General features: G+C 46.1%; 1 protein-coding gene across 1 annotated transcript; it reads left to right on the plus strand.

Moving 5' to 3' along the window:
• Positions 1-19,967: 19,967 nt before the first annotated feature.
• FZD10 (frizzled class receptor 10) lies at positions 19,968-21,965 on the plus strand (the record flags this gene model as incomplete). Its single annotated transcript, XM_079323089.1, has 1 exon — positions 19,968-21,965. The coding sequence occupies one exon, from the start codon at positions 19,968-19,970 to the stop codon at positions 21,714-21,716; it is 1,749 nt and encodes a 582-aa protein (XP_079179215.1). The 3' UTR covers positions 21,717-21,965.
• Positions 21,966-24,178: the final 2,213 nt, after the last annotated feature.

Genomic DNA, 24,178 nt, shown 5'->3' on the forward strand with positions numbered 1-24,178 from the left:
TGTGTTGGGTTAAACAATAGCTTCTTCTGGTCCTGGCACTATTATACATTTTGAATTATTCTGTTTAATTTCTTGCAATGATCTGCAGCAATCATTCAAAATGCTCAGTAGAAATTGTTATTGCAGTGTTTAGGGCTGTTGCTGTGGAATGCTGTCCCTCAATTCTTCCCTGTTAACTTTTATGAGGGATGGAGCCTTTGAAATGGGTGGGAGGGATTCTGCCACAGGAAGTGTTCTGTGTTTTCCTAATGGGTAAATATCAGATGTCTCCTTTGTTTTGATTTATCTCAGCACTCTATCTGCCTGCAATCCCCTTCCCTCCCTGGCCCAAAGTGAACAGTCCTGCTGTTGAAATGGGAGAAAATGCTGAAAATGGAACTCAAAATACCTGTTTGACCCGCGGGCTGCAGGCAGGTGGCTGTGGCCAACAGGAGCCCCTGCAGAGATCAAAGCCTGCCCATCCTGCTGCCCCTGCCTTGTTCTTGGGCAAAGAGCCCCAGCCTGCTCCCCTCTGCTGGGGAAAAGCAATGTGCATTTGATCTTGGCCCTCCTCTGAATAATTTCACTAAATCTAATTGCTCTTGATGTTTTACCCAGAACATCGTGGGCTTTTTCAGAAGGAGCTCTTTATGCAAGGGGTGAAGCTTCAGAATACAGTAAGGACCACTTCAAATATCTTTCATCAAGGCAAAGAACTCTAGATAGATTACTGCAGATCAATCTGTATGAACCCTGCATAAACACTGAGGCTCTTTCAAGTTAAAATGTGCTTTACAAACCCCTTACATTGTGAAAGGCAAAACACTCTGCAGTTCTTAAGAGAGTTATCATGTGAAAAAGCTGTTTAATTCACTGGTTCCTGCCAATTTATGATGAAGCAAAAGATATTATTAAATTCTTTCCAGGGTATTTATTGCCATGCATTAAGATTTTATGTGTGGAGGATTTCATTTGGGGGGACAGTGATCAGGTCTCTGCAGCTGCAGGAGCACAAGCACCATGAGCAGGGAAGGGATTGGGGCTCCTGGGCATCACTGAGGGGATGATTTTTATACCTGTGCCTGGAGAGAGGATTTCATGTGCATCAGCACCTCAGCCCAGCCTGGGCTCTGCCTGGGCCAGGGCTTGGGGCACAAGCAGATCTTTTGCTGCTTTTTTGACCCCTGGGGAAAATAAAACTCTGCCCTGCACCAGCCTAGTTAATGAGCAAAGGAGTTCAGATCAATAAAAGGAAATAGCAGCAGGAATTCCCTGGGGCCAGAGGCACCAGCTCAAATCCTTGTGCCCTGATTTGGGACTCCAAAAAAAGCTTTTTACTGGTGCTGGGGGCTGGACCAGGTTCTTCCTCCACTGCTCAGGGCATGGGCTCTGTGTGGGCTTGGCCTCTACAGGACTGAGTTTTGTTCTGAGTTTTTGTTCCCTCCTTCTGACTTCCACCTTCCCACTTCATGTGATGGGAGATTTACAAAGACAGAGATTTCCATTTACTTCATGGGAGATTTACAAAGACAGAGCTCCTCTAGTCATGCTTGGCATTTATTTCAACATTAGATAGAATTTGTGATTAAAATCAACGACTCTGGCACATTAAACCAAAGTTCAGTGTGAAAAAAGCATATCTTATAAGTGTTATGTTGAGTTCCTTTATTTCTTGGTTTTTCAAAGCTCCTCCCCCCAAAAAAAACTTTTTAGTTTAAAGACTTTAAATTCAAAACATTTATTAATAATGTAAAGCACTTCCTGCCACTCAAGAGCTATAAAGAAACTCCAAAATCAAAGTGATATAGTTTCTTCATCAAAGCAAAAAAAAAATCCAACTACAGCTTTGGTACAAGCTTTGGTGGTGCTTTGCTGTGTTTTTCAGCCCACTTAATAAATCCACAGCAGAGCCAGTCCTGAACACACAGATTTGCAGTGTGTCTCAGCTGCTCACTGCTACCCTGCATTTCACTGAATTTTCCATTTCCTGGGCTGCACTGCATTTCCCATTTCCTGCATTGCACTGCATTTTTCATTTCCTGCATTGCACTGCATTTTCCATTTCCTGGGCTGCATTGCATTTTCCATTTCCTGCATTGCATTGCATTTTCCATTTCCTGCACTGCACTGCATTTTCCATTTCCTGCACTGCATTTTCCATTTCCTGCATTGCACTGCATTTTCCATTTCCTGGGCTGCACTGCATTTTCCATTTCCTGCATTGCACTGCATTTTCCATTTCCTGCACTGTGCTTCCAGGTACATTATTGGTTTGTACATGAGTTTCAGGAAATGGATTATGCCCAGTTTTTTAGAAGTCCTCAATTTCTGCTGCTTTAAAATATGAGTTCCCTGGGGAGAAACATCCTCAGTGACTGGCAGCTTGCAGAGGGTCCTTACACTGCACACCTTGCTGGGTTTGGGGCTGGTTTGACCCATTTGTAAAATATTTCCAGGGCTGCCTTCACTGGGTGCTTTGAGCACCCTCAAGAGAGGGGGGATGGAAAATTGTTTTCCCAGGTTCTGTTTTACTGCTGGTTGTTTGATTTGGAAAGAGGGGCTGGGGATTGTCCCCTTGTCCTTAGGGCAGCAATTTGCTCACCTTGCACTTTCCAGTACTGAAAACATTTGTTCAGGTTTCTGGGATTTCATTTGATTTGTTCTCTCGTTTCTGTAGAGGTGGCTTTTAGGTAAATCTGGTGTAATTATTGACTCTGTTCTGCTGTAGATGATATCAATCTGCCTGGGACATGCAGTAGAAAATTGGGGTTTTTATGGTGCTTTGGGTCCCTCTCCCAGGAACTTATTGGAGAGATTTCTGGGATAAATCTAAACAACAACAAAAGAAACAAACAAACAACCCCAAATCAACCAGACACCCAAACCCTGCAAATACATTTTGCAGCATTTTACAACACTGCATATATAGCCAGAATTCGAGATTTAGGGTTTTTTCCAGAATATCCTTATTATAGAAGAGTTTAGGCCTTATATTTATTCTGCTGAATAAACTGGGCAGCAGAGAGGAATCCCCTGGCAGCATTTCAGTCACAGCCACTTCCCTCTGAACTCATGGAAATACAGAACCAAGGCTGTTATGCTTATAACCACATTCAAGAAAGTGCTGCAGATTTTGAAGTGGTTTATTTCATATTTATTTATTTTTGTGCATTATGTCAGACATATCACCGGGAGCTTTTTATGCAGTGACTAAATTTAAATGCTGGTACACTTTTCACATCGTTCTGTAGTGAATGGTGACATAAAATACCTTTCAGAGTGGCTGAAAACATCTATTCTTTAGGTCCAGCAACAGTTACACTCCTAGCTGGCACTTTGTGAAGACATTTTTTTAATTTGTGGCTCTTTTTGTGACCTGCAAGAAGAGTGGAAATAATCAGAATGAATTTCCAGCACCAGGCTTCCTGTTTACATTGTTCAGGGGTAGTTAGGGCTTGTTAACACGGGCTTGCTGCTCATGGCTAATGACACAACTGAGTCATCTCTGTGCAGTTCTCAGCCATTTAAAACTGGTGAAATAACCCAAAGAATGGGATGATCAAAGCAATGCAGCCAGCTCTGCATGAGAGTGTGACTGCAGCATTTGCAACCATCACTGTGGAGTGCTGTAAATACATGCAGAGGAGTACAAAGGAGACATTCAGCTTACAAAAACTACAGTTCAGAGAGGGATAGAATCATAAAATAAATATTCAGCTGTGCTTGAGGTGCTTGAATATTCCCCTGGATGCCTTTGGGTGATGTGCCTGATTCCCAGTGAACAGGCACCCAGCCCTTGTTTGAGGATGAGGATTCATTACAGCATCTCAAATCAAGAAAAGGGAGACACAAAGAGTGATTAGAAGCCTTTGCTGCGTTTTGTTGTTTTGGTCTTTTTTCTCCTTCCAGTTGGCTTAGAACAGGTGATTTTGGATTTCTGTGTGGGAGCTGAGGCACATATGCTTTGCTTGGTCTGGGTGGTTTCAGTGTGTTCAACTTCCATTAAAATCATTGCACAGAGCCTTGCATAAGTCAATGATAAATCAAACAAACATATTTTAAAGCATTAGGAGGTTTTATAGTTTAAAAGAAATCACAAAAAACACAAGGGCTGATTTTCTCCCACCTCCCCTTTGAGACCCAGCTGATTTCATCACAGATATGAAGCATGTAGCACAAAACAAGATGACCTGTTTCCATCCCTGCTGCAATTCCACTCAGTAAAAAGCCATTTATGCCAGGGATGAACTTGTCCCTATGTTAAAAAGGTCTTCACTCCTCCCTGGAGGAGACTGAAACTGGGTCCTGCCTGTTTTTCCAGGCATCAAAGTGATGGACACTAAAATGCTTTTATATATAAACACTAGCTTTTACTATATATATGTGTCTATATAACGATTTTATAGCAATTTTATGTTACAGGAGAGTTTGCTTCTCTGAATAAGTGGAGTTCTTGCAGCTTTCTCTGCATTTTATCACAAAAATTCTGTGAATGTAACTTACAGGTAGACTTTCATTTTAATTTCTAGCCAGCACCAGGGGAAATGTTCAGTAGAGGCAGAGAGTGCCTTTTTTTAAAGTGATCATACAAGAGAAGCAAGAGACAGGAAATAAGTAACATGATTGCAGTTGTTTTCCTTGTCTGTTTTCCATTGTTTTCATTCCTTGGTGTAGTGAGAACTCTACCAAAACCCTCTGAAAAAAGCTGCCTCTGCTGTTAGCCAGAGTCAAACTCTGTCAGTGCCTGAAAGGGACATTCCTTAAAGGTGCTGGGGAAGAAAAACCACCAAAATGTTCAGTACTGGAATTTATTTCAGGTTGAGTTCAGGAATTTCAGTGTCCATCACTTTCTGTCTGCACCTTATGACAAAGAAGCACAGATGTTAAAGATAGGATGAGTTCCATTCTTTTGGATCTGGAGACCAAAAGTTATTCCCATCAGCTGAAGTTTTCTCTTGTGGGGGGATTTTGTATTCAGTGTGCAGTAAATGCCCCAAGCCTTGGAGAAGGATGTTTTGGCTAATTTCAGTTTTCTGGGTGTCAGTTCAGAGCACCAAGTGTCTCCATGTCAGAAGCTGCTGCTTTGTGCTCTGTGGTTCACAGCTTGTCAGAGCAGGGGTGGTTTGGTCTGTCTGAGCTGTGGCTGATGTTTATTGGAGGTTTTACACCTGGACCATGAGAGCTCCCTGACAAACAGGGGCAGATTTCAAGCACAATCTCCTCAGCATTTCTGTTTGGAGCAGCAGAAGGGCACATGCCAAGCCTGACAATTTCAAAAAACACCTAGAACTAAACCCAAATCCCATACATGTAATGGGAAGGGGTTTCCCCAGCATTTTCCTTCTGCTCCCTGCCATGCTTTACATCCTATTATGGATGAGAATGTGCTTTTCCTTTCCTGTATGCAAAGTCTTGGTAGCAATTTTCTACTTTTTGGTAGCTTCAAACTAAACCCAAGAACTTTCCTGAACAGGCTGGGAAAACAGTTTGGGAAATGTGATTTTCAGTGGAAACCTAAAGTGAGAGTGAAGCAGAATCCCTGCTGTGTGTTCCTCTCAGCTGTAGGCAAAGGGCTCCCCTGGACCATTGCTGATGCTCTGGGGGTGCCTCTCTTTGGCTGGGAATTTAAACTGTGGAAGTCCACAGAGAACAGGAGGTTCCTGGAGGAAAGAGAGAGAAAATACCTGAACATGCACAGCACAGTGGGAAGCAGTGCCCAGGAGCCCCTGGAGCAGGAGCAGACAGAAACTGGACTCTGCTGGAGCTGCTGGGTCTGTGCAGGGAACTGAACTGGGGCAGGTCCTCAGCTTCTCCACCTGGGCAGCTCCAGTCACCTGGATCCATCATTTGTGTTCCACCTGAGCAGCTCCCAGTCACCTGGATCCATCTTTGTGTTCCACCTGGGCAACTCCCAGTCACCTGGATCCATCACTGTGCTTCACCTGGGCAGCTCCCAGTCACCTGGATCCATCATTTGTCCTTCTCCACCTGGGCAGCTCCCAGTGACCCTGGATCCATCACTGTGCTTCACCTGGGCAGCTCCCAGTGACCCTGATCCATCATTTGTGTTCCACCTGAGCAGCTCCCAGTGACCTGGATCCATCATTTTCAGCATCTCCACCAGTGTCAGCAGCTCCCAGTGACCCTGATCCATCATTTGTGCTTCACCTGAGCAGCTCCCAGTGACCTGGATCCATCCCTGTGCTCCCTCTCCTTGCACAGCTGTTGGGTGCCCTGCTCTGGGCAGGATGTTTGCCCTGTCCCTGTGAGCTCAGCACCCCCAGGCTGGTTCCTGAATCCCCCAGGGAAGGCTCCAGGGCACAGGGGTGCTGCTGGAAGTGCCCTGTGAGCCCCAGCTCTGAGCAGAGCTCCTCCATGGTGTGCTCTGTGCACTGGGGGAAGGGGATGATCAAAGCAGATGATGATCAAGGATCTTATTTCTCTGCCTTATCTAGCTCTTGTTGCTACATAAATAATGCAAATAAAAGTGCAGTCACAGGGATCCCAGTCTTCCCTCAGCTATGAATATATTCTAATAGATTTAGTCAATTATAACAAAGATACAAAAATGACAGAAGTCTTCCTTCATTACAGCTGAGCTTCTACAACAATTAAACAGCTCCAGTCACCCTAAATTCTTCTTTGAAAGGTTTATTGTATGAACACTAAGCTTTGTAGCATTCTGGGGCCTGAATTAAAACCATGCTCTGGGCAGTGGAGTTCTGGATAGCAATGGGAAGGTGAGCAGCTTGAAAAGAAACAACAAAGCCCTGGTGCCAGTGGCTTTAATTTGTTAAAGATCTTGTTAGGGCTGTAAAACTTTACCAGGTCCTGCAGTTGTTTAGTTGAAGTAGGGAGGTCTGGTCTGGCCACTCATACCAAGAGGTTGTTTCAATTCCCAGCCCTGAGGTTTATAGGGTATTGAGCTAGTCCTGGACCATGAGTTTATTGAATATTTGGAGAGTTTGAGGTTGCCTTTCCTTTCTGCCTGGGATTTTTAGTGACTACTGGAACCTGAAACAGTTTGATGGAATCCATGACAGCATTTTGTATATTCTTTTGGAAGGGAGAAAAGGTTTTGTTTTCTTTTTCTACCATGTAATAATTCAAAAGAACAAAGCAGTCAGGAAGCACAGCATTTTTCCCCTTCTTCTAAGCACCATCTCCTTCTAATAACATGCTTAATATCTCTAGCATTCATCAAAGGATTATTTAAAAGAAACAGAGCCTGTAGGTGTGATGCTAATTACATGTGTGAAGATGGATGTTGTGCCAGGACTAAGTGTCTGGATTACTGGTGATGAATGGGAGAGGGCAAGGCAAAGCCAAGGCCACACCAGGAAAACTTCTCTTGTGCATCTCAACTTTCAATTTGGCAATTGCACTGCCAGAGCTCATGGCAGACATCTGTCACTGTGGGCATTTACAGCTCTGAGCTGGGCACAGAGAGGAGGGGACCCTCCTTTCAGCAGCTTTGGGCACAATCCAGTGCACTGACAGCTAGGACAGCGAGTCAAAGTTCATAAAAATATAACATTTACACAAAGATGTGCAGCAAAGCAGCTTGGCGGGGCTGGCTCCCCAGCAAAACTCTTTTGGGGGGATTTTGCTGTTCAATGTCTCAGAGCATTCTCCCAAGAGCAGTGCCCACAGCTGTCCTGCCTGCTGAAGCTGCAGCTCCAGGGAAAAGCAGACCTGATCTCTGCAAATGCAAAATGCAGAAGAGCCCCCAGCCAGGAGTCAGCCTCTGCTCCCACCAGTGCAGGAGATTCTCACCCTGAGGGAAAAAATCCAACAAACTTGTGGAGTTTTCCAGGAACTCTTACAAGTGTTGAAATCAGTTCACAGCCAATTAGAGCAAATAGAAAGGTAAATCTCAGAAAATTAATTATAAAAAAAAAAAAAAAAGGCAGCTTCAGAGAAGTTCATGTCACCTTTGGAGTGCTTTCCTAAATTCATGCCTTCTGCAACTACTCTGGCTTCAGAGAACTCACAGAAAATAAGCTTGAGCCATTGTTTAGCACATCTTGCAGTGGCACCTTAAGCTGCCACTCTGGTTTCCTTATCAGCTGTGTAAGGAATCTGACAGTCAGTATTTAAAGTATTATTAATAAGACTTTTAAATTACCCTTATGCCTGAATGAACTAAATGCTTCCACATGACAAATGGATACGAATGGGTTTAATAAACAGAAGATGAGGAGTCAGCTCCTCTGTCCCTGGGGGCTCAGTGGCCCCATTCACTCTCCTCATTAAACCCTGTTGTAGGTGCTGCTGCTGCACTGATTGATCACCTGGCTCCCCCATCAGGGTCTGCTCTGCTGCCACTTCTCAGGGCAGGGGACCCCAGGCCCAAAGGATTTCCAACAATAAACTGATTAAAGGCACTCCATGGACTAGAACTTTCCCTGGCTCCCTCCCTGTTTCTGCAGCAGCAGGTGAGTCAGAGCTCTGACAGCTCTGACCATATTTTGTCACGATAAAATGCTCCCAGCTCACTCACTTGGCAAGAGATTAGAAGCTAAACAAAATTAAGTTCACACTTCTTTTCTTTCCCTCTTAAAGAACCCCAAACAACCCAAACACTGTAATATGATATTAATAAAATGAAACTGAGCTGGAGAAACAAGAGCAAGAATTCCTCTTTCCTTTCCCCTGCTGCAGACATCCCCCAGCACAGAATAGCAGGTTTTGTTTGGAATGAATGCTATAAAGTTTATGACCTGTGTCAGCAAACATTCATCATAGGAGTGAAGAAGGGATGTGTCTGTCCTCTGCTTTACCTTTGACATTTCATAAACATTTGTTCCAGAATTGAAAGAAAGATTCTGCAGGAATACCTGGGGCAATTAGAATGGGGAGGTGATGGTAAATGCATTATTTCACTGCTTTGACATGGTAAAGTAAAACTGAAATTAAGTAATCAATTTGATGCTAAATCTGTATTTACTCCAATAATATAAACTATCATCTAATTGAATTTCAAGTTGAATTTTTAATAAACCCAAAGTCAAGGACAGTGAAAACATTAAAAGCAAATTTTAGAGTTCATAACCTAACAAAATTAGGATTCTTGGAGAAACTTCCCATTTATACCATGGACTTTGAATGGCTGCTTTTTAATAATATTCTGTTTTATGGACAGAATTTAAGAGGGACCCTTTTTCTTGTAATGAAATTCTCCCCTAGTGCATCACTTAAAAAGCTTCAGGGATGCCCAGGCTGGTTCAGCCCTTACAGAGATGATGTGAATTTAGTCAGGGAGTTGTGCCTGAACTCCAGGAGTCAGTTTGATGATGAATTGCCTGACTTGGGTTCTCTGTCACATCAGGATGGGTGCACATCTGTGTCCCTGCACAGAGGATGAACTGTTCCACCCACCTGCTATAAAATCAGGGATTTAGTATTTTACCCCCAGAACACTCTCATTATATCTGGGAACACTTCATAAAGCAAGAGGCAAAAAGGAGGAATATCAGCCAGGCTGAAAATAAGTAGCTTAAAATCACAGCCACTGTGATATTTGGGGGGTGGTTTGCCAACAGTGGGATGAATGTTACAATGGAAAGGATGACATCAGGATTGTTGTGGCAATGTCTGATTGTTATTTGTGTGTAATTGAAGGAGTAACCTGATCTCCTGTGCTGACACACATCAAAGAAACAAGGAATCAGGAAACAAGGAATCAGCATTGCCACAGAGGGCAGGTTTATCATTTCCAGACTGTCCTTAGAGTACAGTTTTTGTACAAACAGCCATTAATTCTGTGTATAAATCAGGTTGAACACAGCTCACTTGCCTTCTCTTCACAACTTTTCTCCACTAGCCTTCTGCATATCCATTAGTCTCCTGTTCTTTATCTGTGCATCACCAGTAGTTGCAGGATGTGTCACAATTCATTACACCCATGGAGAGATGCAGCTCAGTTAACATTGGTGAGATAAATGAAACTGCACTTTCAGAGCTGTGTCTGTGCAAAGGAGTGACCAGCTATTTTCAAAACATTGTCCTGCCCTTTTTAAATTATATTTACCAGTTTAAAGCTGCAAACCACTTTAATAAGCACGGCATAATCAATCCCAGACTAGCAAGAACTTCAAGTATCCACAAGTATCTCACCCTTACCAAAAGGGCCTGTAGGCATTTCAGTGCCTGACACATGTGCACATAGGTATTTATTTATAAAACACACATGGCTGTACATATGTTCCAGCATCTCCATTACAGTGTTTAGGTAAACAGTTAATTCAGTTAGCCTTTCTGCTGTTGATGTATAAACAAATCTGCATTCAAGAACAGGCTTTGCATGGGCAGAGGCTGAGCAGTTCTCTTGGGGAGGTAAAAAAGGGCTGGAGAGGACTGGCCTGGGTTTGGAGGGATGCCCAGTGTGTGAGTGTCCCTGTGTCCCAAACAGGAGCAGACACAGCTCACCTGCACAGGTGTGACCCTGCTCTGTGCTCCCCACTCACTGCAGGGGCAGCAGCCTGGGTGCCCTGCGGGTGTGGCAGCAGATTTTGGGGGCTGTGCAGTGACTGCAGCACCCCGAGGAGCTCAGGGGGTGAGCCCAGCCTGGCATGGCTTGGCACAGACTGGAACAGATGGGAACAGAGTGGAACAGACTGGCACAGACTGGCACAGACTGGAACAGATGGGAACAGATGGGAACAGATGGGAACAGATGGGAACAGAGTGGAACAGACTGGAACAGACTGGCACAGACTGGAACAGAGTGGAACAGACTGGAACAGAGTGGAACAGGCTGGAACAGACTGGAACAGACTGGAACAGATGGGAACAGAGTGGAAAAGAGTGGAACAGACTGGAACAGACTGGCACAGACTGGAACAGATGGGAACAGACTGGAACAGACTGGAACAGACTGGCACAGACTGGAACAGACTAGAACAGCCCAGCATAGCTTGGAACAGACTGGAACTACCTGGAACAGACTGGAACAGACTGGAACAGACTAGAACAGCCCAGCATAGCTTGGAACAGACTGGAACTACCTGGAACAGACTGGAACAAACTGGAACAGACTAGAACAGCCCAGCATAGCTTGGAACAGACTGGAACTACCTGGAACAGACTGGAATTGCCTGGCAAAGACTGGCACAGACTGGAACACCCGAGCATAGCTTGGCACAGCCTGGAACAGCCTGGCACAGACTGGAACAGATGGGAACAGACTGGAACAGCGAGAACTAGGACACAACTACCCCACAGGCAGCCCCGAGCCTGGAGAGCAGCATCTCCCAGTGTCCCCAGTTGTGCCAGGTGCACTCCCAGCAGTGTCCCCAGTGTCCCCAGTGTCCCCAGTGCTCCCAATGTCCCCAGTGCTCCCAGTGTCCCCAGCTGTGCACTCCCAGCAGTGTCCCCAGTGTCCCCAGTGTCCCCAGTGTCCCCAGCTGTGCACTCCCAGCAGTGTCCCCAGTGCTCCCAGTGTCCCCAGCTGTGCACTCCCAGCAGTGTCCCCAGTGTCCCCAGTCCTCCCAATGTCCCCAGTGTCCCCAGTGTCCCCAGTGCTCCCAATGTCCCCAGTGCTCCCAGTGTCCCCAGCTGTGCACTCCCAGCAGTGTCCCCAGTGTCCCCAGTGTCCCCAGTGTCCCCAGCTGTGCACTCCCAGCAGTGTCCCCAGTGCTCCCAGTGTCCCCAGCTGTGCACTCCCAGCAGTGTCCCCAGTGTCCCCAGTCCTCCCAATGTCCCCAGTGTCCCCAGTGTCCCCAGTGCTCCCAATGTCCCCACTGTCCCCAGTGTCCCCAGCTGTGCACTCCCAGCAGTGTGCCCAGTGTCCCCAGTGCTCCCAGTGCTCCCAGTGTCCCCAGCTGTGCACTCCCAGCAGTGTCCCCAGTGTCCCCAGTGTCCCCAGTGCTCCCAGTGCTCCCAGTGTCCCCAGTGTCCCCAGCTGTGCACTCCCAGCAGTGTCCCCAGTGCTCCCAGTGTCCCCAGCTGTGCACTCCCAGCAGTGTCCCCAGTGCTCCCAGTGCTCCCAGTGCTCCCAGTGTCCCCAGTGTCCCCAGCTGTGCGGGCTGTCACCCCAGGCTCAGAGCAGGTGTGCTGCAATGAGCTGTGGGATCCTGCAGCTGCAGAGAGCTCAGAGCCAGGGCAGCTCTCAGTGCAATTGCTCTGAAATCTGCGCTGGGGGTTATGTGCAGTTATTTATATGGCTGGGGCTTTTTTGGTTTGTTTTTTTGGCTTCTTTTTCTGTCTGGCTCTGCTGAGAGGATAAAATAAAAAAGGGCGTGCTGTCTGTATGCTGAGGTCTAATAATATTTACTGCAGAGTATACAGCAATTCTCCTTCTAAACTCAGAGGGAGGAACCACAAAATGACATTTAAAGTTAGGATGACATTTATTTGAAATATCCACTGACTTGGGGTAGGTGGAGGGAGAGAGGCTTTGAAAAGCAGAATGCTTACAGGGATAACTCTTTTTCAGTTTTAAAGAACATGGCAGGGCTTAAAAAATGTGCCTGCCTTAGCACATGGGCAGACTACATGATCTCTTTTGAAATCTGCACAGGATCTTTTTACCCGCTGGGTTTAATTTCAGAATCCAGTAGAGTCATTAAAGAAAATAAAATTATGTTTGTTCTTTCATCTGGAGCACAGAGCAGTATCAATTTTTCATTCCCTCCTCCTTTGCATTCCCACATTCAAAAAAAAAAAAAAAAAAAAAAAAAAAAAGAAAAGAAAGATGTATAGATGGAGGAATTCACCCTATAGCTCCCCTAAAATTGCTGGTCTCCAACAGCTGCTTTGAATTGATTCTGTGTACATGGCTGCCTAATGTGTGCAGCATGTACCAGTGCTCCTGTGCTCTTCAGCAGCAGATTGCCAAACTCCAATCTGTGTGTGCTGAGCTGGCAGTGAGTCTGGAAAGGTCTGGCAGTGTCTCCCCAAATGTCTGAATTTTCTGATCACTCTCTCGTGGAGGAACAGGGAATTCCAACACTGCAGTGTCTGAGCTCTTCCCATTCACTTTCATGGAATATTCTCCAATTAAACACAAAGAAAACAAAGTTACCCAGGAGCTGGGGCACACAGAGCCATTTCCAGCACTGTATCTCACTGTACTTTACCCTGCTGCTGTCTCTGCATTCCCTGTCTCATACAAGTATTTCAGACCAAGCAGGTCTTTCCTCCCACTGGCTTTTAATCACTTCCACATAATAATAATTTAAATAGGAAAAAAGACCTGGGAACATCTAAGAGTTATCTAGATGTAACACTTCCTCCCCACATTTCATACTGGCATAACCCCAGTGTACAGGAAAGTTTTCTGTGCCTCCCTCTGTCCCACCCTGGCAGTTTGTGGGTTTGAGCCAGATGGATCCTCCATCCAAGGCTTTGACATTTCTATCAAACTCCTGCTCCTGTGGGAAGCAGCCTGGCCATGCTCTGTAGGGTGAGGATGAAAGAAGAGACTGGGTTTGGTGATTTTGGGGTGTTTAGGCTGTGAGTGACTGGGGCTCAAGCAGCCACAGCACCCAGCCTGAGCTCTCCCTTGTCCTGCAGCCTGGCACTGACACCAGAGCTTCTGCCACCAGCTACAGCTGGCTTTGGTGGCACAGCTGAGGGAAAGGCTGGACTAGAAATGCACCAGCCACTTTTGGATAGAATCAACTGCTATATGTGACCTTTGTGGCGATTTTGGGAAATGTGATGTGCCTGCCTCACTGCTGGCTCAGTCCCTGCATGCAGCACACACACAGCACCTCTGCCTGTGATCTGGAAATAATAAATAGCATTCCCAACAATGGCATTTCGATTTCTCACTTTTCATGCTTCCTTCAGAGAATGTGTGATTGCCATCACACTCCTAAAATCCAAATGCCAGATGGAGAATGTGCAAGGGCAGCTTACAGCCATGATTAAACCCATATCATCCACCCCTGCTACCTAGGAATGTGAAAAGGATCAGCAGGTCAGGCCCTCAGCAGGATGTCCTGTCTCTGCCAGGGCCCTCTAGCAGAGGGGCAGAACATGAACTGTGGTGGGCTTGGAAGCCCCTCAATATATCACAGTGAATAATGGGGGAGCTGCATATCCCTGTGGGGAATGTCACATACACAGGGGAATCTTTAACTGCTGAATTTTGGTTCAGCTCTGAACTGTGTCAAGGATTCTTAAAGGTTAAAACTGATACTATCATTGATCCATGAAAATCAAGATGACCCCAAGACAGCAGCGGAAGTTAGAGTGAGTGAGAAGACATGAGGGTTCACATAGACAGGTCTGGAATTTTAGCTTGTGATCCAAATCATCCTAAAGCCCTTGGTTGGGTTTGATGACCTTAGAGGCCTTTGCCAACCTTAACAATCCCTGATTCTGTGGTTCTAACAGAGGCAGGGTCACCACTCTGCCACCTTTCCCTGCATCACTCTCTGGGGTTATTGATAAAACTGAAATTGTTCTCTTCTTCATGGGACAAACCCACAGCCACTGCCAAGGGAGGCTCTGGGAAAGTGTAAATCTCTGAATTGTGTAAACTTCTGAAGTGACCAAGACACAGAAAGAGGCACTCACAGCCAGGAGGAGAGGCTCCTGTGGCAGAGGGGTTCATTCCAAAATCAGGGTTTCATGGCCAGAGAGATGGGCAGGAGAGGGAACAGGGACAATCTGCCACCCCAGGGACAGCTGGCTCAGGGTCTGGCTGCTCAGACAGAATGGCAGAGGGTTAAAAATCTGCTTTTACCTTGGAAAGGAGCAGTGGAGAAGCCATGGATGGAAGGGAGGAAATGGCAGCAAGAGAACTAATGAATCCTTGCTATCATCTGCAGTTTTTTCAGTGTGTTTGTGCCTCTACAAGCCCAGATTTGGCTGCAGGAGATGCAGACAGTGCATGCAGAAAGGCTGGTGAATGAAGTTATCAAATGGTGCTTATGAGAAGAGAAAATCTGTGTGCATTTCCTTTCTCTCCTGAGCTTGCTCTTGTTTTTAGTGTCTGTAGAAGTTTCTACCAGTGCCTTAAAATTATAATATTCCTATAATATTAGAGTACAAGCAAAAAGGATATTCTCCTGCCTTTATGTGATTTTAGCATCATCCGTTTATTTCTGACCAGGAATTTTCTTTTTTTGTTTTTTCTGCTTTGTCTTTAGTTTTGTTCCCTTTTTGTTCCTAAGAGCAGAAAAATACTGTACCTTTAAATTAGGAGTGGCTGAATAATGAATCTCGGGCAGTGAAAAGGCTAATGTGCTGTGGAAGAGAAGGAGTTTAATCTAATTTAGTTGGAGGGTGTCTGTCTGTGGTGTTGTTTTCTGGACTGTGGGAATAGAGGAGGGAAGCTGCCCCAGTGAATGGCTCCTCCTGAGCCAGGAGCAGTGGGGAGTCCCTTAGATGCCACTGATCCGAAGCCAGGCCATGAAAAGGGGATTAAAGAAATGTTCTGATTTGCAATTCACACTAATGCACCCCGTCGAACCTTTGGTAATATTTCAAACCACATTTCAAGGGAAGTGCCCTTAAAATAGCCAGCTAAATTGTATTAGAGCAATACCATACAGCCCACTCACCCATTTATGATTTGTTTTTGCTTTTAATTCTTTTAACTCTTGGTGGTGGTGGCTTTCTAAGGCAATTAAAACTTTTGTGCATTGTGCAGATTCGCCCTTGCATGGGAATATTTCTCAGTGTGCCTGTCCTGTTAGGCAGACATGTTTACTTAAATTTTGGAGGAAAACTGCTACAAAGGTTCTGTAGCTGGGAAAAAATAAACCCGTTTGGTTTAGAAAATAAACATTTCTCTGCATGCCATTTAATTTTATTAATGTCTGGTGGAAATTCAGTAAGAAATACAGGCTTATAACATTGCTAAAACAGCTATCAGCTTTCTTTTTGTGTGTGTGATCCTTTTCTTTCACAGTTTGTCATCTGTATGGCTAATATTCTTTTAATATATATGTTTTAAAATATATAAATAGAATTCATTAATGGAATGAAAGGTGTGAGTTAAAAAGTGTAAAACATATGGATTATTGAACAGGATTAGCATTAAACTGATCTGTATTTTTTGAGTAATAAATGACTGGCCAGAAATATTAAACCTGAAAATCAGTTATAGCCACAGACTTGTTAAATCCAGGATTGTCAGGATCAGTTCAGGTTCTGTCATGACACACCATTGTTCCCCATAAGTAATTTAGACTATTTTACCAAAAATCTTTAATGTACTAATTAACTCTTCAACTCCCCGAGCTGCTCATTTCATTTCTCTTTCCTGCTGAAGTGCCAGAACATTTTCTCTCAAATGGATTATTTGGGTCTCCTTTAATCCCATTTCAGAAAGCCTTGCCTGGCTCTGTAATTTCCAACGACTCTAACATGGGTAGAATGGATGCAACTTTGATTTTCCCCATCAGCCATATCAAAGTGTTTTTATTCCACTGCCACTGTAAGAGATTATCCAGCATGAAACTTTGCCATTGCAGGGATGAGGGCTGCTGGGTTTTCCCTCCTGGCTTGTTTATGGTTTGCTTTACCTACAAAATATTTAGTTACGGTTTGAATTATTGCATGCCTTATTAAATATTCAGGTTTTTTAATCTTTTCCTTACGGGACAGGAGAAGAGCTGGACTTTAAGATAGAGATTATTCCTCTGCACATTTTTGGGAGATGGGGATATGGGTAGCTAGAGGGGAAAATGCATCCTTCCTGTGAGCTGGCACATTATTTGAAATCATGTTTAATTATAAAGTTTCATTAAAAATCTTTTGCTTAAAATTTTAGAAGCCTAATAAGATTTCCATTAATTTAAACATATCACTATTCCCACAACGGCCCAAATGCTTTCTTTTTCCTCTTTCATCCATGGTTAAATATGTAAATAAAATGTCTAAAGTCATTCTTCAAAGAAGACAAAAGAAAAAAGAGCTGAGGGAAAAGACAGCCATAAAATTCCTCCCAATTCTCCATAACATTTGCCAGAGGGGGGCCAACTCCTAGCCAGGGCCTAGCAGCAGGGGTGCCTGGCTGCTCCATAGAATCACACATCTCAAATCCCACACACAGGAGAAAAAATAAAATAAAATATCTTTTCAGCTGGAGCCTTCAAAAGGTTCTTTTCATTTATTAGTTACAGAGGTATCTTCCAGTTGCTGATTTCTCAGCGCTCTCGTTTTTCTATCATAATGTTCTGTTTGTTACTCTCACTGGCTCTCCTTGAATGGCTGATAGTTGTAGATGGCTCTTTAAAAATATAGGAAGTAAAAGAAATGATCTAAAGCAGGATGCAGTGGCTAAAATAATGGCAAGAAAAACAAGGCTGATTTAAATTGGCACATGAAAGATCAATTAAGAGAGACACAACTACAAAGGTTGGAGGTTCCCCCCCCCATTTTTTTTTCTCACTTTCATTTGTGCTTTTTTTTCTGCCTCTTAGGAGAAAAAGGCTGCTATCAGTGCTACAGAAGAAAAAGGCCATGTTTTATATCATGTATTTTTTCTAGATTACTTTAATGTCAATGGTGATAGAATGTGCTTTACAAAAAAACTCGCTGAAAAAAAAGGAAAGGAAAACAATCTCCCAAACAATCCAGCTGGATAAAGCAAACATTGAATATGTGCCTGTTCTGCATTATTGAAATTCTACTTTTTTATTATTATTTAAATTCTACTTTTTAAAGTGGAATTTACTCGTCCCTTGAAAAAGCTTTCCCCACACTTCCCTGCTACCCCCAGCTGAGCTCTCCAGAAGAGGAATCGGGATGAATGCAAACGCTAAGAAAACAGGCTGAGATTAATGAAGAATGGAAATGCCCCAGCACACCCTCTCTCTCTCACACACAGACACACTAAAATAAATAAAGCTCTTTTTTCTGCTCATAACACTGCCTGCTTTTGAAACACTCCCCCAGGGATCTGAGAGTGGCCAAGGAAAGGTCGGTGCCTAAGACCAGGACTTTATAAATATAATCTCCTGATGCACTGAAAAGCCTCAGAAAGGACCTGCCTTTGCAAGGAACGTTTTTATGATGGTTTTTACTCCTTGGCCACATCTTCAGGGCTTTCAGAGACAAACATCAGCCCTGGTTTGTTGTCCTTGCTGGGATCCATTTCACCCTTATCAGAGCTGAGGAAGCCAACAGTTTCCTTTCTGGAGCTGCTGGGGTATTAACTCTGACCCTGCGGGATTTGGGAGTTTCCAGGAGAATCCGTGTTTTTTTCGATAAGAAACAGGCACTAATGGAGAGGAGCCCGGTTTGTGTGGGTGAGCATGAATGAAATGAAAGAGAGATTTTCCTTCTTCATTAATATGTTCGCTAAAACTGAGCTCAAAGGGGGGCGGGGGATCTGAGCAGAGCTAATCTTTGACTTCTGCTCACTGTGCTCCTTTTCCGTCTGAAAAACTGGGGGCTGTAGTTTGGCTGGGGATTTCGCGTCGTCCTTCTCCAGCTCTGAGAGACCAAAAAGCAAAATAAATCTCGAAGCTTAACTTTAAAAGTGAACACAACTCAGTTTAAAACGATCCCCGTCTCCAAAAATCTGTGAGGTTTTTCCTATAGTGGATGAAGTAACTTCCTCAAGGGTATGTGTCTCGTCCTCTTAGCATTTTTTTATTTAAGGAAGGGAGAAAAAAAAAAAAAAAAAAAAAAGCTGCTTTTAAGAGTGATGCCATACTGTGATTAAAACCATAATCAGGTACTTTTCCAGCAATCCTGCCTGTCCTGTTCATTTAGGAATTCGAGACAAAGCACGACATTTGAAAAAAGCTGCGACTCCAGGCTGAAAGGAACCATATTTTATGACCCTGGCAGCGAAGAGTTTATAGCCCTCGCCATAAAATGCATCCTCCTCCCCACATCCTCCCTGCTAAAGCTTGGCCCCCCCTCCAATAAAGGCAGCCAGGGAGGCACCACCTTCATCCCCAGATGAGGAGACGCGCAGTCTGGGGCGCTCGCCCTGCCCGGCTTCCCACCTGGGCGAGGGGGGCAGCGACGCCCGCCCCAAAAAGATCCGGGTAAACTTTCGGAGAGGGCAGCGGGAGGGAGAGCGGAGAGGAGAGGAGCAGAGAGAAACAAATGGGGCTTTCTCTAATCTGTGCCGATCAAGGAGAACCTGTAGGGGTCCTTAAGGAGGTTTCGAGGCGTTCCGAGTGATTGGAAAGTAATCACCGTGTCAGCTTCACCTTTCTCATGCAAAGTGGATGTCGTATGCGAGGCGGATCCTGCACAGGTTTTTTTTTTTTCTTCTTGGGTTTAGCTTTTTTTTGTGTTTCACTTTATTTGATCGCGGGATCCAGCCGGCCCCCAGAGCCGCAGCTGCCGCAGGAGCCGAGGCGGGGGCGCGGAGCGGCACGGGCACAGCAAACCCACGGCACGGCACGGCACGGCACGGGTACAGCAAACCCACGGCACGGGTACAGCAAACCCACGGCACGGGCACAGCAAACCCACGGCACGGCACGGCACGGCACGGGCACAGCAAACCCACGGCACGGGCACAGCAAACCCACAGCCCGGCTCGGCACGGCACAGAGCGGTTCGGCTCGGCACAGCAAGCCCAGAGCAGAGGGCGGCGAGCAGGGGGGAACCCCTCTCCAATGGCTTAGATATTTCCTCCTTTAGTCCGCGCTCGGATAAACCGGTCCCCACCTCTCGGCACGAAAGTGAGGAGCTGCGAGGGGCCGGAGAGGAGGGGACAGCGGATCCGCCCGGGACATGTGCGAGGGGCCGCGGTGAGCGCACGGGCTCGGCGGGGCTCGGCCGGAGCGCGGCCGGAGCGCAGCATCGCCAAAGTGGAAGCGCGGGGAGCGCCAACTTGCCGGGCTGCCCGCGGTGAGCGGGGGCGCTTGGGGCTCGGCCGGGCGCGGGCCCGAACCGGCACCGGCAGCGGCACCGGCAGCGGCACCGGCCCGGGCGATGCTGCCGCGCTCCGCCCGCCCCGCCGCCGCGCTGCCGGTGCTGCCGGTGCTGCCGGTGCCGGTGCCGGTGCCGGTGCCGCGGGCAGGGCCCGGCCCCGCGGCGCTCTGAGCCCCGCGGGCAGCATGCTCCCCGCCGCCGGCTGCACGGCGCTGCTGCTCTGCTGGCTCAGCGGCTGCTGCGCGGCCATCAGCTCCATGGACATCGAGCGGCCCGGCGACGGCCGCTGCCAGCCCATCGAGATCCCCATGTGCAAGGACATCGGATACAACATGACCAGGATGCCGAACCTGATGGGGCACGAGAACCAGAGGGAAGCTGCCATTCAGCTGCACGAGTTTGCCCCCTTGGTGGAGTACGGCTGCCACAGCCACCTGAAGTTTTTCCTGTGCTCCCTGTACGCCCCGATGTGCACGGAGCAGGTTTCCACCCCGATCCCGGCCTGCAGGGTGATGTGCGAGCAGGCGAGGCTGAAGTGCTCGCCGATTATGGAGCAGTTCAATTTTAAGTGGCCGGACTCCTTGGACTGCAGCAAGCTGCCCAACAAGAACGACCCCAATTACCTGTGCATGGAAGCGCCCAACAACGGCTCGGACGAGCCGCCCCGGGGCTCCAGCATGCTGCCGCCCATGTTCCGTCCCCAGCGGCCCAGCGGCGGCCACGAGCTGCAGCAGCACAAGGACAGCCCGGGCCGAGCGTCCTGCGAAAACCCCGGCAAGTTCCACCGTGTGGAGAAGAGCGCGTCCTGCGCGCCGCTCTGCACGCCGGGGGTGGATGTTTACTGGAGCGGGGATGACAAGCAGTTCGCCGTCATTTGGATCGCCATCTGGTCCATCCTGTGCTTCTTCTCCAGCGCTTTCACCGTGCTCACTTTCCTCATAGACCCGCAGCGGTTCAAGTACCCCGAGCGGCCCATCATCTTCCTCTCCATGTGCTACTGCGTCTACTCGGTGGGGTACATCATCCGCCTCTTCTCGGGCGCCGAGAGCATCGCCTGCGACAGGGACAGCGGCCAGCTCTATGTCATCCAGGAGGGGCTGGAGAGCACGGGCTGCACCATCGTCTTCCTGGTTCTCTATTACTTTGGCATGGCCAGCTCCTTGTGGTGGGTGATCCTGACCTTGACCTGGTTCCTAGCGGCCGGCAAGAAGTGGGGGCACGAGGCCATCGAGGCCAACAGCAGCTATTTCCACCTGGCAGCCTGGGCCATCCCTGCCGTGAAGACCATCATGATCCTGGTGATGAGGAGGGTGGCCGGGGACGAGCTGACGGGGCTGTGCTACGTGGGCAGCATGGATGTGAACGCCTTGACGGGCTTCGTGCTCATTCCTCTGGCGTGTTACCTCATCATCGGCACTTCCTTTATTCTTTCTGGGTTTGTGGCTCTTTTCCATATCAGGAGGGTGATGAAAACGGGTGGGGAAAACACCGACAAGTTGGAGAAGCTTATGGTCAGGATCGGTGTCTTCTCAGTCTTGTATACAGTGCCTGCAACTTGCGTGATAGCTTGCTATTTTTATGAGAGACTGAACATGGATTACTGGAAAATTGTGGCAACTCAACAGAAATGCAAGATGAACAATCAGACTAAAAATTTAGACTGCATGATGAATAACTCTATCCCAGCAGTAGAAATTTTTATGGTCAAAATTTTTATGTTGTTAGTTGTGGGCATTACTAGTGGCATGTGGATCTGGACTTCCAAGACTCTTCAATCCTGGCAGAATGTTTGTAGTCGGAGATTAAAGAAGAGAAGCAGGAGAAAACCTGCAAGTGTTATTACCAGTAGTGGAATCTACAAAAAACCTCAACACCCACAGAAAACTCACCTTGCAAAATACGAATCGACATTACAGCCACCCACTTGTGTGTGACCAGGTTTTAGCAAAGACTGTGTCTCACCTCACAGACTTACAAATGTCCACAGTTGCAGTCAGAAATTTAAAAATGAATGGTGCTTTTTTTTTTTTTTTTTTTTAAGAACAGTTTAGTATCTCCAGGCACAAAAATGTATCATGCTGAATTCAGGACCTGGTGAAAAACTGAAGGTAAACAAACGTACTCATGGAAAAATTTTCAGTGAAAGAAATATTGTGAATTAAGCCAGTCTGTTCTGTTACTAATTTGTAGTTAAGAATTACATCCATCCCTCAGTTAAAAAAAACAAAACAAAACAACATAAAGCCAAAACCAAACACAACAACCAACACTTATTTAACTTTTTGGTGTAGCTGGGCTGGATTCCCTTCAGCTCTCTGAGTGACAAGGTGTAGTCGAGTTTTATGGAGCAAAGGTTTGAATTTGGAATGCCCAAGGGAGAATTGTCTCTGCAGGACACGGGGGTCCCAAGGAGGCTCCCTGGGAAAACAACTCCGTGCCAACTTCAAAACCCTTTACAGCTCCTAAAAATACCCTAGGGCCTAAAATACCCTCAATCTATAATGCTCACCAATATTCTTTCACCAAAAGAGAAACTTCCTGCACCAGACACAAACTTTGTGAATAAGAATAATGTGCAATACATTTTTTTTTTCCTTACCATGACATGAAAAGAGAAACAAGTATTTTGCTGTACATAAAGACAACAAAAGAAATCTCTTAACAAAAGAACTAAGAGGTCTAGTCCTCAGAAACCCTTTAGTGTTACATTTTGTGGCTTTTTAATGGAAATCAAGCCAATGTTATACACGTTTGGACTGATTTGTGCAAAAAAAAAGGGGGGGATCAATTCAAAGAAACCCAAAGGGCTTATTGACTCTTTCTATTGTTAAACAAATTCTCACTATGAATAGATCAAGAAGCACTAGATTCTGCAAAGGGAAGCTTTGTATAGAGTGATGCTCTTTACTGTGCTGGGGGTGCACAGTTTTGTGCTGTATATATTTGTAATATACAATTATTTTTCATGCTCCACTATTTTATTAAAAATAAAATATGTTCTTTAGTTTGATAATTTTGTGTGTTCTAAACTTTCTCCGATGTGCTTTGCAGTTAATAAACTTGTTTCCTGGATCACTTGGTAAAAACACACTTTGAATATAATGCCTGCAAGTATAAATAGAGAGAAGAGCAATTAACTCGAAAGAAATTGCGAGGTGGAATGAAATAAATGGATTTTGGAGGTGTGTATTTCTGTGAGAAAACTGGAGTGGGTTTCAGTGATGTGAAAAGCTGAGGATGTAGAGCAGGGTGTTTACAAAGCAGAGATTACAATGATGGGGCCAGCAGCCCTTCAGCATTTGCATGTTCAGCGTGTTAAAGATCGCTGGAGCACGATCCAGTCCCACCCTTGGGGGATTCTCCCCCTTCCAGCTCCACCAAAAGTGTCACCGTTTGTGGGAACACTTGGGGACACCAGCAAGTGCAAGTGCAGGATTTGAGTGCAGCTTCAGGGGTCACCCCATGAAGCTCGAATGGTAAACGCATTTTCAGCGAGTTGCTGAAAGTTGTCCCTGCAGGTTTCCAGGTGTGGCCAGGCTGGATCAGCTGGTGAGGCAGGGACAGACCCTCACTGTCACACAGGCTGCTCCAGAAATCCTTTTTTCGGGGATCTCATCACAGAAAGAACGGCCCTTAATGGAGAGTGGGGATCCTCGTGACACTCATGGTGTGGCTGGGAATTTTCCAACAAAAGCTTCTTTAGCAGTGGTCTGGTTTTTCAGCTTATCAGTGCAGTGAGACAGATAAATTCTTGCCTTTTTGTGCTGTTTTTAAGTGCTCCCAGCAGTGGCGAGGAACCTGAGTGACAGAAATGCTCTTGCAGGTATTATCAGTAATCTTCATGCCTAAAGTGCACAGGGATAAAGCAGCTTTTGATACAAAATTTATCTTTCGAGGAAGAGACAATATCTTTTTGGCTCTTTTGTGCCAGTGTGCCAGTGTTTGAGATGCCCTGGAAGTTAATCCTGTCAGAGGACCCTGCTCTGATCAAACCCTCTTCTGACACTGCTGAATGAATGAGTTTTAAGGTAACTGTGCTGCAGGTTGCTGAGGAAGGCTCCAGGTGTGTGTTTGGGTTGTCTCCAGGATGGAATGTGCCTCACACAGAACCATCCCAGCAGGAGGGTCACTGCTGGCTCCAGCTTTGTTCAGGGAATGGTCCCAGGTTTGCTGCAGCAGTCACTGGAATAATAAACATCTCACCATCTTTGTGATGATGAAATAAGATATTCTATATCTTTGGGGTATAGGATGCTATTTGGTTTCACCACTGATGAATCCTTGCAGCTAGCAGGATTCTTTAAGAGAGGAGAAGTGGCTGAGCTCCTGCTGCCATCCTGAGCTTTCCCTTGTCAGCTCAGACCCTTCATTCCTCAGAACTGCCCCTTTTCCTGGG

This window comes from Erithacus rubecula, assembly GCF_903797595.1.
Source record: "Erithacus rubecula genome assembly, chromosome: 19".
Lineage (NCBI taxonomy): Eukaryota > Metazoa > Chordata > Aves > Passeriformes > Muscicapidae > Erithacus > Erithacus rubecula.